We start from the raw sequence: 12,122 nt of genomic DNA, 5'->3' as shown, positions 1-12,122 counted from the left end.
AGTGACTATCAGTGTATGTCTTTCTTTTCTTAGGAGATAAATTAATTCTTCACTACTGAGCTCTTTTTTTTCATTATCTGGTCTTGTTATATGCATGTCACTGTCGTGGCAACATCTGGACAACTTGCCGCGAGAGCAGAGTACAGTTCCCACTTACCCTAGAGGTTAAATCCACAATTGTGCCAAAAGTGATATCAGTTTGGATTTGTTCGGCGGGTTCTTTAAGTCATCAGTTCTCACAGCAATGGCACAAGTACCCCCTTTTGCGTGAATTGGACTCAAGTCGAAAGACTTTGTAGCTGCCCGCGTGAAGTACTCCGTTGTGATGCGACTCAGATACTTTATAGACCTAGCTTTAAGCGCCCTGGACTAATACTTCAAAGGCTCCTACATCGAGGCGAACATGGTCATCCTACTTTACAGCTATACTGGATGCTTTTCTCCCAGTGGGATATCCTCATAGTGTCAGCGGGGATTATCTGGAGTACGTCCTCGTCTTCGCATATGAAGCCCACTGTCCCCAGCCAGATGGACGACTGCTTTGATTTAAATTTTATATAAATTTCTCTCTCTTCCTTGCCCTCCACAGATGCTGATGGATATCTATTTGGGCATCGAAGATACCAGGTTTATGTACGTCCAATCTTTCTGAAGCTCCACTGGTCCTTTACCGACGTCGCAAATAACAGGTTGTTTGTGCAGGACTCACTCCAAGCTTTTTCAAGCTCGATTGCAGGATTATTATCCTCAAGAGCTGTGTTGCAAGGTACTTGACATCGACAACGACTTCTCCTTCTCTCTAAAGGAAGATACAGGCGCGCGGTCTGTCTAAGAAAAGAGCAAGGGATATCTAACTATTCTTAGGAGTCGGTGTTGGTGATGCCACCGCGTCACCAACAAGCGCTCTTCTTTTAAGCATCTTGCAGGACAGCATGGGCCGAATAGCGACCATTCTTTTCGCACACCAACTAGGCACATCTCTTGAACCAGAGTGCAAGATGTACCGTCTAGCCGCCGATATTTTCAACGACTCCTCTATGATTATGGATTGCTTGTCGCCCACGTTCCCCAAATCGATTAGAGTCGGTCTGTTGAGCCTGTCAAGCGTGCTCAGGGCTCTATGCGGCGTTGCTGCGGGCAGTTCCAAGGCCAGCCTGAGTGCACATTTTGCGAAATGGGGGAATCTGGCGGAGTTGAATGCGGTATGTTTCGAAACGAGATATATATGTTGCATTTTCTGCATCCTGTGGCCGCTGATTTGCTCTTTGTGCAAACTTGCAGAAAGATTCAAGTCAAGAGACAGTGATATCCCTCATGGGGATGCTGGTAAACTCCTTTACAGATAAGCCTCTCAAGGGTAAAATAGATTCGCTGATGCCTACGTAACAGGTTGGAAGTCTCGTCGTATCGTACATCACTTCTCCCCTCGCTACTTGGGTAGCGTTGATATCCCTTCTCATAGTACATATAACGACCAATTACCTAGCCGTGCGAGCAGTCAGCATGACGTCCCTTAACCGACAGCGAGCCAACATAGTCTTCTCAACGCTATTCGATGAAAACCGCGTCCTCACTCCAAAGCAAGCATCCAAGCAAGAAAGAGTCTTCGAACGAGACGGAGTTTTACGATGGAAAGCCTCATCCGACACTCTGGGGTTTTGCCAGATAGGAGTTCCATTTAAAGATGTAATAGATCATATATCTTCGTCTAGCCCTGCGGAGCGAACAGAGGCGACCGTCGTGGCGATTTTACGGGTTTTTGAGCAAGAAGAGTACATACTCTGGTTCGACCCGGCAAGGAAACGGGGAGTTATCGGTTTAAAGACGAACGCCAGCCCAACATCGCAATTGAAAGCCTGGAGTCATGCTTTGCTAGCAGCGAATTCTTTCAAAATAAAAGAGAGTAACACCAGAGAGCCGCTCGTACGTGAGCAGGTCGGTACAGACTCCGTTTTGATGCTAGGAATCCTACAAGGCACTTTGGCGGAGCATTCGAAGGACTTTGATGCTCGAATCGAGTCTCTTCGAGATGCTGGGTGGGACATCGACACACCTTCACTGCAGACGAAGCCAGGGAGGAAGTTTGATGTCATTCGAAAGCAGGAATAGATATAAGGATCCCATGAGCACTAGCTTTACGTAGGATGGTTCTATAAATGGCTAGATGGTATGTGTCTACGTTGGAGAGCTAGTAATAGTTCCGAGTCATAGCGCCGATGTAAACAACACGCAACCGTCAACCCTGAACAGAGATCTTTGAGTAAAATATTCATGTATATATTGATGCTCATTAGACAATAGATATACATGGATGCAATGCCGAGTAGAGTAGAAAAGATGGGTACTGTACATATGTAGGCACCAGTAGCCATAGGTCAGACACGCAACCGACTAAGAAGATACGCCTTCATCAGCTCTATAGTGGCAGTGTGGATTGCCCAGTCATCCAAAGGAAAAAATGAGGAAAAAAGCGAAAGAATATTGGGTTGCTCCACGACAGCAAAGAGGAGAGTGACGAAGGAGCCCAAATGCGAATTTTGGTTTTCGACATGACGTTCACGTCCGTCAAGAGTCGCTTTCCAATGCAGAAAACCCGGTCGGACGGAGACTTTTTCCTCTAAACTCTCCCAGTTTGGTCCCCGACTCGGGAACCATAAAAATTTGCGAGGATAAAAAAAAAGTACTTAATGCTCGGTTGAACGAATTTAAACCAAAGAAAGAGTCAGAACAAAGTGGGTATAAACGCCTTTTCAGTGCAAAAAAAAGAAGAACATATGAACCATGCAAAATCCCAGCTGCAACACAATGACCCAATGTTCATGCATCTCATCAAGACAAAATCATAGCAGAGCTGTTCTAGACAAAAGGTTGAAAAGTAGGTGAGGAGGTACGCCGCCGTGAGAGAAGATGTGAGAGAAGAAAAGAGACGGCGAGCGAGGTGATGGGAACAAAAGTGGTGATGACTGACGGTGTTGTGATGTGAGGTGTTGGTCGTTGATGCGGGGCGCCAGTTAGACAGCATCAAGCGCGGACAGGGAGGGGGCCAAGAGCGAACTCAGCTCCGCGAGTGAGCAGCATGGCATCGACCCTTGTCTTCATCCTGCGATTGCCCCTCTCCATCACGCTCAATTTCTTTCTTACTTCTTTCAGCCAAGTTTCATCCCCATCTTCTTCCAGCCTTTATCCGACCGCGCCCTAGGACTATGCATGTTGCTGCCGGGGGGCGTCGTGGGAGGGGTCATCGGTGCTCCAGCGCCGGGACTCGATGGAAGGCTGCCCGAATCGTCTGTGAGGCTGCCTGAGCCCGAATCACCGCTCGTGTACCCCTGGGGCGAAGATCGGTATGCTGAACTGCTTGTCGAACTGGTGTTGGAGCCGGATGTGGGATGCGACGAGTAGCCTGTTGAACGAGGCACGGCAAGCGAGGTTTCCGGCGAGATGTGCCTTCGCATCGAGATGTGACGGCTGACGCGTGCCTCCTCCATAGGTGCGTTCGGCGGATACTGCTGGTACGATGCGCGTGGGGGTGGTTGTGAAACAGAGCGGCTGTTAAGAAAGGGCAGAAATATCGATTCGTCCATCAGGTCGCGCATTCGGCGAACGGCTCCCTGGAGCACGTCGGGGTTTGGGGGTCTCGGTGAATGGGAGTGACTGAGTAAGCCGTCTCTAACTGTGCTTGGAAGATTTATCTCTCGAGGAGCTCCGGGGACGATGTACGCATTTATTATCCGGTTCCAGTATACTCGAAGTCTCTGGGCATGCGTTTCGGCGGTGTCGTTTCGCTCGGGTCGATGATAGTATGTTCTATAGCGCTCGGCGTCCTTTGTGAATTCTAACGTTTCCAGGCAGTGGTTCTGAGAGAGGTATGCTGTGAATGCGCTAAGCGTGTAAGGCGGAGGCGCCCGGTCGGCCAGAACATCGTCTAATGTTGGGCGCGAATGCTGATTTCCAGGAACGGATATGCTAAGGGGTCTCGAAGGACCCCAGTTTTCCATTCTTTCCTCGTTATCCGAGTCAGAGTCTGAGGGTAATGGAGAATGATGGGGCGAAGACTCAGGCGTAGGATCCCAGGAAGACTCGGCTGATCGTCGAGACCTTCCTGAAATCATCCCCCTCAGAGACTCACGCTTGGATCCACCGTCCCTTGATCTTGTTCTGATGTCTCTCCACACTCTCCTCGATCCTTCCACCCCGTGAGCACGAAGAATTCCGTCTAACGGCTCCAGCGTTGGCAACTTGGGTACGGAGACCACAAAGAGTTATTGTTGGGGAAATAGGGTGGATTGGATAATTGACTTTGGGAGGGAGGCGTGCAAACCACCACGGACAAAATTCGCTGACTTCGAAAGAGGCAACGCGTCTTGTCCGTGATTGTTGCACCGTGGGATCTGGACTTCCCCCCGAGTTTGCTGTGCTGCAGCTGCCTTTCGAAACTTGCGGGGTTCGATGGCCGAGTCACAGAAAGTGGGTAGAGGATGGTACAGCACCAAAGCAGGTAGCCGCTGGAAGCGCAGAAATAATGCCACCTCCACACGCAAGATTGGGAATATTGGGCAAATTTTCCGGGTGGGAAGATTGGCGCGCCTCTACCACCGAAAGAGAAGAGTATAAATTTTAGGAGAGAGAATGCGCAAGAACTCTTCTGAGCCGCCGGAGAGTTGAAATAGCGGATGAACCAGTGTAGGGATATGGCGGTAAGGTGAAATGGGACCCAGCGGAAGTCGAGAGTCCGGCTAGGATTGAGTGTGACGGGGGAGAGGATCGAGACCCCCCCCGGACGGTGAGTTGAAGAACGGCCAGGATAATAAAGGCGATATACTAATTAAATGATTTCGAGTGAGTAAGATGGTAGGAGATTTGTGAGGGAGGGCAGGCCGGGATTATGGAGATCTTAGGGCGAAAGGTGCAGATATACGAAATGAATAGGTAATGTGATATATAAGAGGAGACCGTGACAACGGGAAAGGAAAAGGAAGACAAGCATCAGCGGAAGAGAGAGAGCTGAAGGGCAGCGAGAGGGAGATAAGAGGGAGAGGCAGAGCAGGGCGTGGGAAGGGCGGGATCGACTGACAAGTACCAGTGACAAGTGTATAAGTAGCCTAGATACAGTATTTCGGGTGTATCTGTTACCCCGTAACCGGTCTACCTTGTATAAATACCTTGTCTGGGTGGAGACAAGGTGGATAACGGGCGTGATGGTCGCAGGCAGTCCAAAAAAATAAAATAAAATAAAATAAAATAGAAAATAAAGTCGCGGAAAAAAAAAAAAAGAGGATCAAGAGAAAATAAGAAGACCCAGGAGTGGAGCCGAAGAGAAGGATCGTTGACTATTTGCAGCGGAATGCAGGGAAGCGCTGAGGCAGTTGTATAAAAGGAAAGCCACTGACGATGATGAACCGCTAGAAACCCTTAGCAGTAAGAATTGGGCGGGCGAGACTCTTGCTCCCATATATCCTGCAAAAGCAAAATCGAAAGCGTCAACAGGCTTTGGGCAAAAGCACGCGATGATGACGGCAAGCGGGTCAAACAGACCCAGGGATTGTCACCGAGTTTGAATCCTGAGGCTAATTCGTGAGAGAATCCCGTTTTCCCACTCCGTGGTACCAGAAGAGAAGTTTTGGCTTCGAGCCACGGTCAATGAATCAAACGATAAGTAATCAGTCCTTCTTGGCCCAAGAAGCCTGCTGATTGACAAGCAGAAATCCCTTTGCTTTGCCTTTTTTCTTCTTTCCCTTCCTTTTTCGCCTTCACGCCTGATTCATGCCCCAGGCCAAGTCAAGAATGCTAATTTCCAAATGGTGAATAATGTCAAATATGCTTCTTGAACAAGCTCTTTTAGTGGGGAAAAAAAGAATTATTATTTTCTGCGAAATGACACCACTTCTATCCCGCACCCCGTGCAGTCAGTGTTTGCTGTACGTGGCCATTCGTCTGTCTGGTCTTCTGCGGCGACCCGCACTGGAGGCGTCGAAAAGGATGATCCTCTTCTGGCACAGGTGGCAATAATAACTACCTCTCGGTTTAGCTTTTCATCGGCCAGTGATACGCCGCTTCTGTTGGCTGGCTGGCGCGTAAATGTAACACGCAGTTCCTGAAGATCTATCCAGCGGTTACGTGAAATGCCTTGCGCGGCCAAAAAGGGGAGGCCGTACGAGTCCTTAGTCGCAGTCATACTCTCCGCACATCCTGTTTCTCTTTCTCCCGGGTTTATTTTTTCTTTTTCTTTTTTATTTTTTACTTTTTTTTTTTTTTAATAAGCTACTAGACTTTGAAAAGAGAGAGAGAGAGAGGGGGAGGGGGTTATTGGTTGTTCAAAGTATTAGGTTGCTGACCTGTCACTTTACCATAAGCTCCCAGGAAAATGCCAGCTATTCGACCAACAAGGCTACGTGGACAAGGGTGCGAGAGATCGGAAACCTGGCTAGCCACATACCGCGATACTTCCCTGGCCTGTAAGAGAATTAAAAAAGGATGAAATATTGACTGCTGCGGCAGACCTAGCCGCTGACGCAGTCTGGATCGGATGATTTCTGAGCTCAAGAATGCACCTGGGTGGAAATGCCCGAAGAAAATCCATATCTTAAAAACAACCGCATATTCGTGCAGGATTCTATTCTTCACCCGGCTATTTTTTACAGTTAAACTACTATTGGGGTGACGGCGAGACCTTTCCACGCCAGCAATCGTACACGGTTGAATGGGGGAGAACAAGACGAGAAAGGTCCCGCGGCTATTCAAGAAAAGCGACAGGCAGAACAAAAGGGTCCCATCAGCAAGGGAAAAAAGTTGCCTGGATTTGACCGGCGATTGATCCCACTCCGAACAAAATGAGTCTGCTTTTAAAATACCCTGGTAGGTGTGTGTATGTGTGAGTTGGCGTCGACAACCTGGACGGAAAGAAAATCATGCTCCCCTGGCTGTCCTTTTTTGATTTTGAAAGGGACCAAAGGGCCCCCTCCAGCATTCTTGTTCGTCTTGACGCCCGGGGGGGTGTGGAAGAGGAGATGCGGGTGTGCGAATCATGGACCTACCTTTACCAAACAAGAAAAAGATAATAAAACAATATAACTAACTCATAATAAAATTATGTCAACGACAACACCACCACCATCACCATCACCACCACCACCATCATCATCGCGGACCAGGATGGGGGGAGGAAAAGGGACCCTTGCGGTGCCCAGCAGCGGACCGGGATGTCGCCAATGAGCGAAAAGGGTGACGCGCAGGGCGAAACCTGGTTGGCCCGTCGCAGGCAGCCCCCGTCCCCAGCAGGAAGCTAAACTCAGTTATGCTCCTTCGATTTCCTTCCATTCAGCTTCTTTTCGTGTTCTCGGCGTCTTCTAAGTTTGCTCGCTCGTTCTTGGCGTGCATGCATCGCCCCTGCACCTTGCCGAAAGCGGGCAAAACGCCAAGGTATTGAAACCACCGCTGTCATTGGCCACTGCCTTCTCCTGTTCTGCCGGACGGCACGGTACCACCTATAGAGGGCGTAACTTATTACCCCGTAACGGAGCAGCCGTAACCATGATACTGTACGGAGCTTCGTCTGCGCCCTACAGAGGGACGATGGTATCTCCGCTCGACTCTCAAGTCTAGTTGTCGGGCCCCCCAGAGAAGGGGGGAGGAGGGGGAAAAAAAAATAAAAAATAAAAAATAAAAAAATAAAACGTGAAAAAAGATTTAAAACTAAAAATAAAAAGGGAAAAAAAGAGAGTGACCAAGACACCATCATTACTCTTTGAGAAGCTCGTATCTCGATAGCTCGCTCCGAATTGACACGGAGAACTCCGATTGCTAACATGCCCCGAAATCGCTCCTCGTCCCTCCCCCAGCCCTTGGCTTCGGCTCTTTTGCTCACTTCCCAGAAGGGAACCCCGGCCGCCCAGCCCTTCCGACCACCACCACCGTTTCATGTAAACTTGACAGCGAGGATGTGCCTCTTAAATCAGGCTGCTAACGAATTTCTGCCTGCAACCAAGAGTAGAGTACCGAAGCTTTCGTTATAGGCGATCGTCTCCCGTCTATCCATTGGAGTGTACCGCAATATCATGCAACCCAGTGTACCAGAGACCATCATTCAAACGATCGACAGCATTATTGATGGCATTCTTTGCCCTGTTTGGTTCAGTTTCAATGTATGTACTCCGGACTCCGGACTCCGTATGTATAGTGTCGACATTCGCAGGAAAGCTGCAACTTGTCCCTTTGTTTGGGGAGGGGGGGGGGGGGGGGGGGTGTTTTGCCGGTTGACGACATCACTTGACCACAACCCCGGGGATCCACGTTGAAAGAGGTCTTTATACTCCCCATCTGAACCAGTTCACATGCGATATCATCATGAAAGCAATTGGTGAGCTAACGGATGCTCCTCGATTTTCTTTCATTCCCTGCTTCCTTTCAGCCTGGAGAGCCTCAGCCGCTGGAAACAACGGCAGTGAATCCCTGATCTCCCCCCCCCTTTTTTTGAGCAAATGCTCAGAAGGTGTTTTGATGCCGCTAGTTATGTTCCATTATCTCTCCTTTGCTTTCGCTCCTCAATGTATCAGCCTCACGCGCACTGATCGTGTCGCAGCCGAATCAACCATTCTCACACCCTGAAATGTGACTTCTTGCTGGTACCATCCCATCTGTGCCGTTAACTGATCGGCACCTCGGGAATATGTATCAAATTATTAATGGAGCAACGCGTCAAACCCCCAAATCTGAATTTAAGATCGGCCGGTCCACCTCAAGAGAAGCAAGATCAGCAACCAGTAGGAGGTTTTTGTCACAAGCGCGAGAGGGAAGGGTGTGGGGGAAGAAGGCGGATACCTTTACACCGCTTCCCCCAAGGGTTGAAGCTTCAACTCCGAGCGAGTGGCAGAGAGACGCTGTCCACTCTGCTTGCTTTCTGTGTTCTTCTGGTGAGATCAAATTGCTTTGGAAACTATTTATCCACAAGATGCTCTGTGGCTCTTTCAGGGTAACATCGGCTAAGTTCCGTCCTCCGTTCTTCGGCTTGATTTTCCCCGCGATCGGACCGTTGAAACTGGACAATCACAGATCCTAATTGATACCTTGATGGATCTCGAGGACCTATAACTCCTCTAGCTATGGGAACCCTTGGAGCAAACAATCGGAATTCGTGGAACATTTGAGCTGAAACTGCAGACTCTCATAGGTCGCTGCTGGGGAGATGTTCTTAACAAAATAAATATTTTCTGCACCCCTGTCTTCTCAAGCCTCTTTCCTTTTTTTTTTTTTTTTTTTTTTTTTTTTCCGTTCTTCCAGCAGGTGCTGAATGCAACAAACAGCCTCAACAAAGGCCTCGCAGGTTTTCAGATACGGAGTACTCCGTACAAACATCCTGGTTCTGGGGTTCGAGGTGATGACCGGATAAACCAAGCAAACCTTCCAGAAAACGCCCAGGTGTGACACAAGCTGCAGCTCGTATTCAAATGCTATTTTGATGCAGAGCATGCACGCGGTGGTGCAGAGCAAGGATTGGGGAAGGAAAGAAGAAAAAGAAAAGCTGAGCTAATGCATGCTTGAACAGCTGGCTGCGAGTGGCCGTGGGAAGAGTACGGGCGCCAGCAGTGCTTGAAGCTCCAGTATTGTCTCGTACTCAGAAAGCTCTTCTTTGGCCACAACAGCTTCTCAACCCGACAACGCGGCACCGGCGGGAAGACAGAACCGAGGCAAAAAGAACGGGTAAATTCCAATGATTATTTTGGAAAACCCTTCCTTGATTGATGCTTCCCAAGTATAGACGGCTCTTTCCGTGCCTCTTTTGCTTGCTATGTCGATGATCGTCCCCCGACACCACCCATTTTCGTCGGGGAGAGGAGATGGTCGAAAAGTCAATTAACTCACCATTCATTTGCTCTCTCTTCTGTTGCATGCAAGCCACGTTGCGACACATCAGAATGAGATCGCGTTTCCTGACGCAGAAAAGAAGAAACGAGTCACAAAGACACACATGGCCGGAGTTCGCGACATGGAGCTCTCTGGGATTTTGGCAACCCAAAGGGCAAAGCAGCTCCACCGATTTGCGCTAGCTGCCAGAACAAGGCCCACACGTTTGGTCGATGGACTGCACCTCCTCGCCAAAAGCACGCCCTTCGAACGACGCCAGTCGACAGACAAGCTCGACGGGGAATTCTGATTTGGAAGCAGCATCTCCACTTGCGGCGCCTTGATGATATCATGACCAACCGTGAAAGTTCGCCAAGGCTCGGGAATTTTCTTTGTTTTGAAATTGCCAAAGTTCCAGAGCCCACGCTTCGAGACCCGTTGGGGTTCCTGCAAAAGTGCCAGTTTTCTTGGAAGCCCATTGCGACTCTGAGCTGGATGCGCCCTTTCCTGCAACACACCAAGCTCTGCCAGGTTGGCCCGCAGAGCCAGGAATGAGCTCGCACCCGTAAGTCTGGATGAAGATGTTCGATGTACCCTACATATGTACAGAGTACACACACACATACACCAGCACCGTAATAAAGCATGAAATCAATCCGGTATGTTATCGTAATACAGCGTGACGCTGGGAGGCTGTGTAACGCACTTCGCCCTTCTGCGCGTCTTCTGGAAGCCTTCCGGGTTAGTTCCCCCACTTAGAATTTCTTTTTCTCGGTCAATTTTGTTTAAAAAGTCCTTCGTCTGCTCTCTCGTTCCAATTCCGAGAATTCGCCAAGCGTGGTGCAGAGCGTGCTGAGATGGCTCTACGGATCATGGACGAGAATCGGTTGATGTCTGAGAATAGCCTTACTACTGAACTACCCGATGAAGCCAAAACATGGGGACCAAAGGGAAAGGAAAAAAAAAAAGAAAAAAGAATGTTCTGGTGTTGGGAGGCGACCAGGCGGCCCAGGCGGCAAGCCCCTGGTCTTGTCTCCTTAGGGCTGACAAAGGCCGTTGCTCGTATGCAAAAGAATTTTCCGATACCTCTTAATTTTCCTTGATTGTACGAAGTCCAGACCGTACATTCCGCTCCGTTGTCCAAGGCGGGAGTTTTCCCATGGTCTTCCGTTTATTCAACTCTCGGGAAGTCCTCTGGGAAAGCTGCAGCGGGCTGTTGCCAATGTGCGAGTCCCGGCATTTTGCGCCGCGGGGAGGGGGGGGTTTGGGTTACAGGCCTGCTGCCGCCGGTGACCGTTATCATGCATCAAAAAGGTCCTTGTACCGTCGGAGGGACCCGCGGAGGATCCGTGTTCAATTTGGGTAGATTTGATCATCCCGAGATCGATTAGGGTTTGAGCAGTACCAGTGACCATGGGGAAATCTGCGGACTTCTCGGCGGAGGCTGACAGAAACTTGTTCCTCCCAACTTTATTCCCACACGGAGACCCCGGACGAACTCGGAGTGACGGCGCCTTCGAGCCAAAAAAAAAAAAAAAAGAAATTTAATAACACCGTCACAGCATTTCTTGACTTATGAGAGCATGGGATGCTTCAATGGTGTAATAGAGACATGACTCGATTCGCCTCTCAAGCTCAACCTCTTGTCGCCCTGTCAGGTTGAATGATATCATCAGGGGTTCCGCGGAAATCCCTCTGAAGATTGGGTAATTGATCACACCCCTTTTCTAGCAAATCCTGGGTAGCCCTGGTGCCCCTGTTGAGCCAAGGTATCAACCATTTGGACGCCACTTTCCCTTCCCACTTCCAGGCAAGGCCCCTGTGCGACGTTGGAGCAACCGCTCGGCCCATTTATTGGATCAGACAGCCCTCTTCCAAAGTTTTCCTTGATTAGTAAGGACATAGACCCTCGACATAGATTTCTCTTACTAATCTGTGGGATATCGGCCAAGTATCGAGAGCGGATGTTATACCATGGTTTGTATCCTTCGATATTCAAGGCGTTGATGAGACCCACAGCATTGGCCGGTCTTTATCCGGTGTTTGGCTGACCGGAAGGGCTCACGCGATGCCTCGTTCGGTATGAAGAGGCTGCTATTCTGCAGCAGCATATTCCTTGCTCCAAGAGCGGATAATCCGTCGAAAATGGAATTCGGCAACCCTTAGCGCCTGCGATTTTTTTTTGTTCGATAAGAAATTCTCCTGCCTCAAGAAAAAAAAAAAAATATATATATATATATATAGAATAAAGTAAAAATCATGAAACAGCCGTCGATTGCCGCAGG

The 12,122-nt window shown here is 49.2% G+C and overlaps 2 protein-coding genes across 3 annotated transcripts; one reads left to right on the top strand and one right to left on the bottom strand.

Moving 5' to 3' along the window:
• Window positions 1–589: 589 nt before the first annotated feature.
• D8B26_003485 (uncharacterized protein) lies at window positions 590–2,250 on the top strand (the record flags this gene model as incomplete). The annotated part of the gene is made up of 5 exons (XM_066124160.1): window positions 590–633; window positions 690–766; window positions 865–1,202; window positions 1,282–1,326; window positions 1,390–2,250. The coding sequence occupies 5 exons, from the start codon at window positions 590–592 to the stop codon at window positions 2,107–2,109; spliced, it is 1,224 nt and encodes a 407-aa protein (XP_065980238.1). The 3' UTR covers window positions 2,110–2,250.
• Window positions 2,251–2,279: 29 nt separating this feature from the next.
• D8B26_003484 (uncharacterized protein) lies at window positions 2,280–5,232 on the bottom strand. 2 transcript variants are annotated; one of them, XM_066124159.1, is made up of 2 exons: window positions 4,127–5,232; window positions 2,280–3,996 (listed from the first exon to the last, which is right to left on the bottom strand). In XM_066124159.1, exon 2 carries the CDS (start codon window positions 3,993–3,995, stop codon window positions 3,147–3,149), a length of 849 nt encoding a protein of 282 aa, XP_065980237.1. In that variant the 5' UTR covers window position 3,996; window positions 4,127–5,232; the 3' UTR covers window positions 2,280–3,146. The 2 variants fall into 2 exon arrangements, with proteins under 2 accessions (XP_065980237.1, XP_003068321.2); XM_003068275.2 differs by having other exon boundaries at window positions 2,280–4,818; window positions 5,072–5,087.
• Between the last annotated feature and the right edge of the window lie 6,890 nt (window positions 5,233–12,122).

This window comes from Coccidioides posadasii, chromosome 2 (assembly GCF_018416015.2).
Source record: "Coccidioides posadasii str. Silveira chromosome 2, complete sequence".
NCBI classification, from domain to species: domain Eukaryota; kingdom Fungi; phylum Ascomycota; class Eurotiomycetes; order Onygenales; family Onygenaceae; genus Coccidioides; species Coccidioides posadasii.
Note: the sequence above shows the minus strand (reverse complement) of the source record. Positions and strands in the feature narration are given on the sequence as shown.

Coding starts and splice junctions, on each gene's coding strand:
- D8B26_003484 (XM_003068275.2), bottom strand. CDS start 4,109: ATGATTTCAGGAAGGTCTCGACGATCAGCCGAGTCTTCCTGGGATCCT.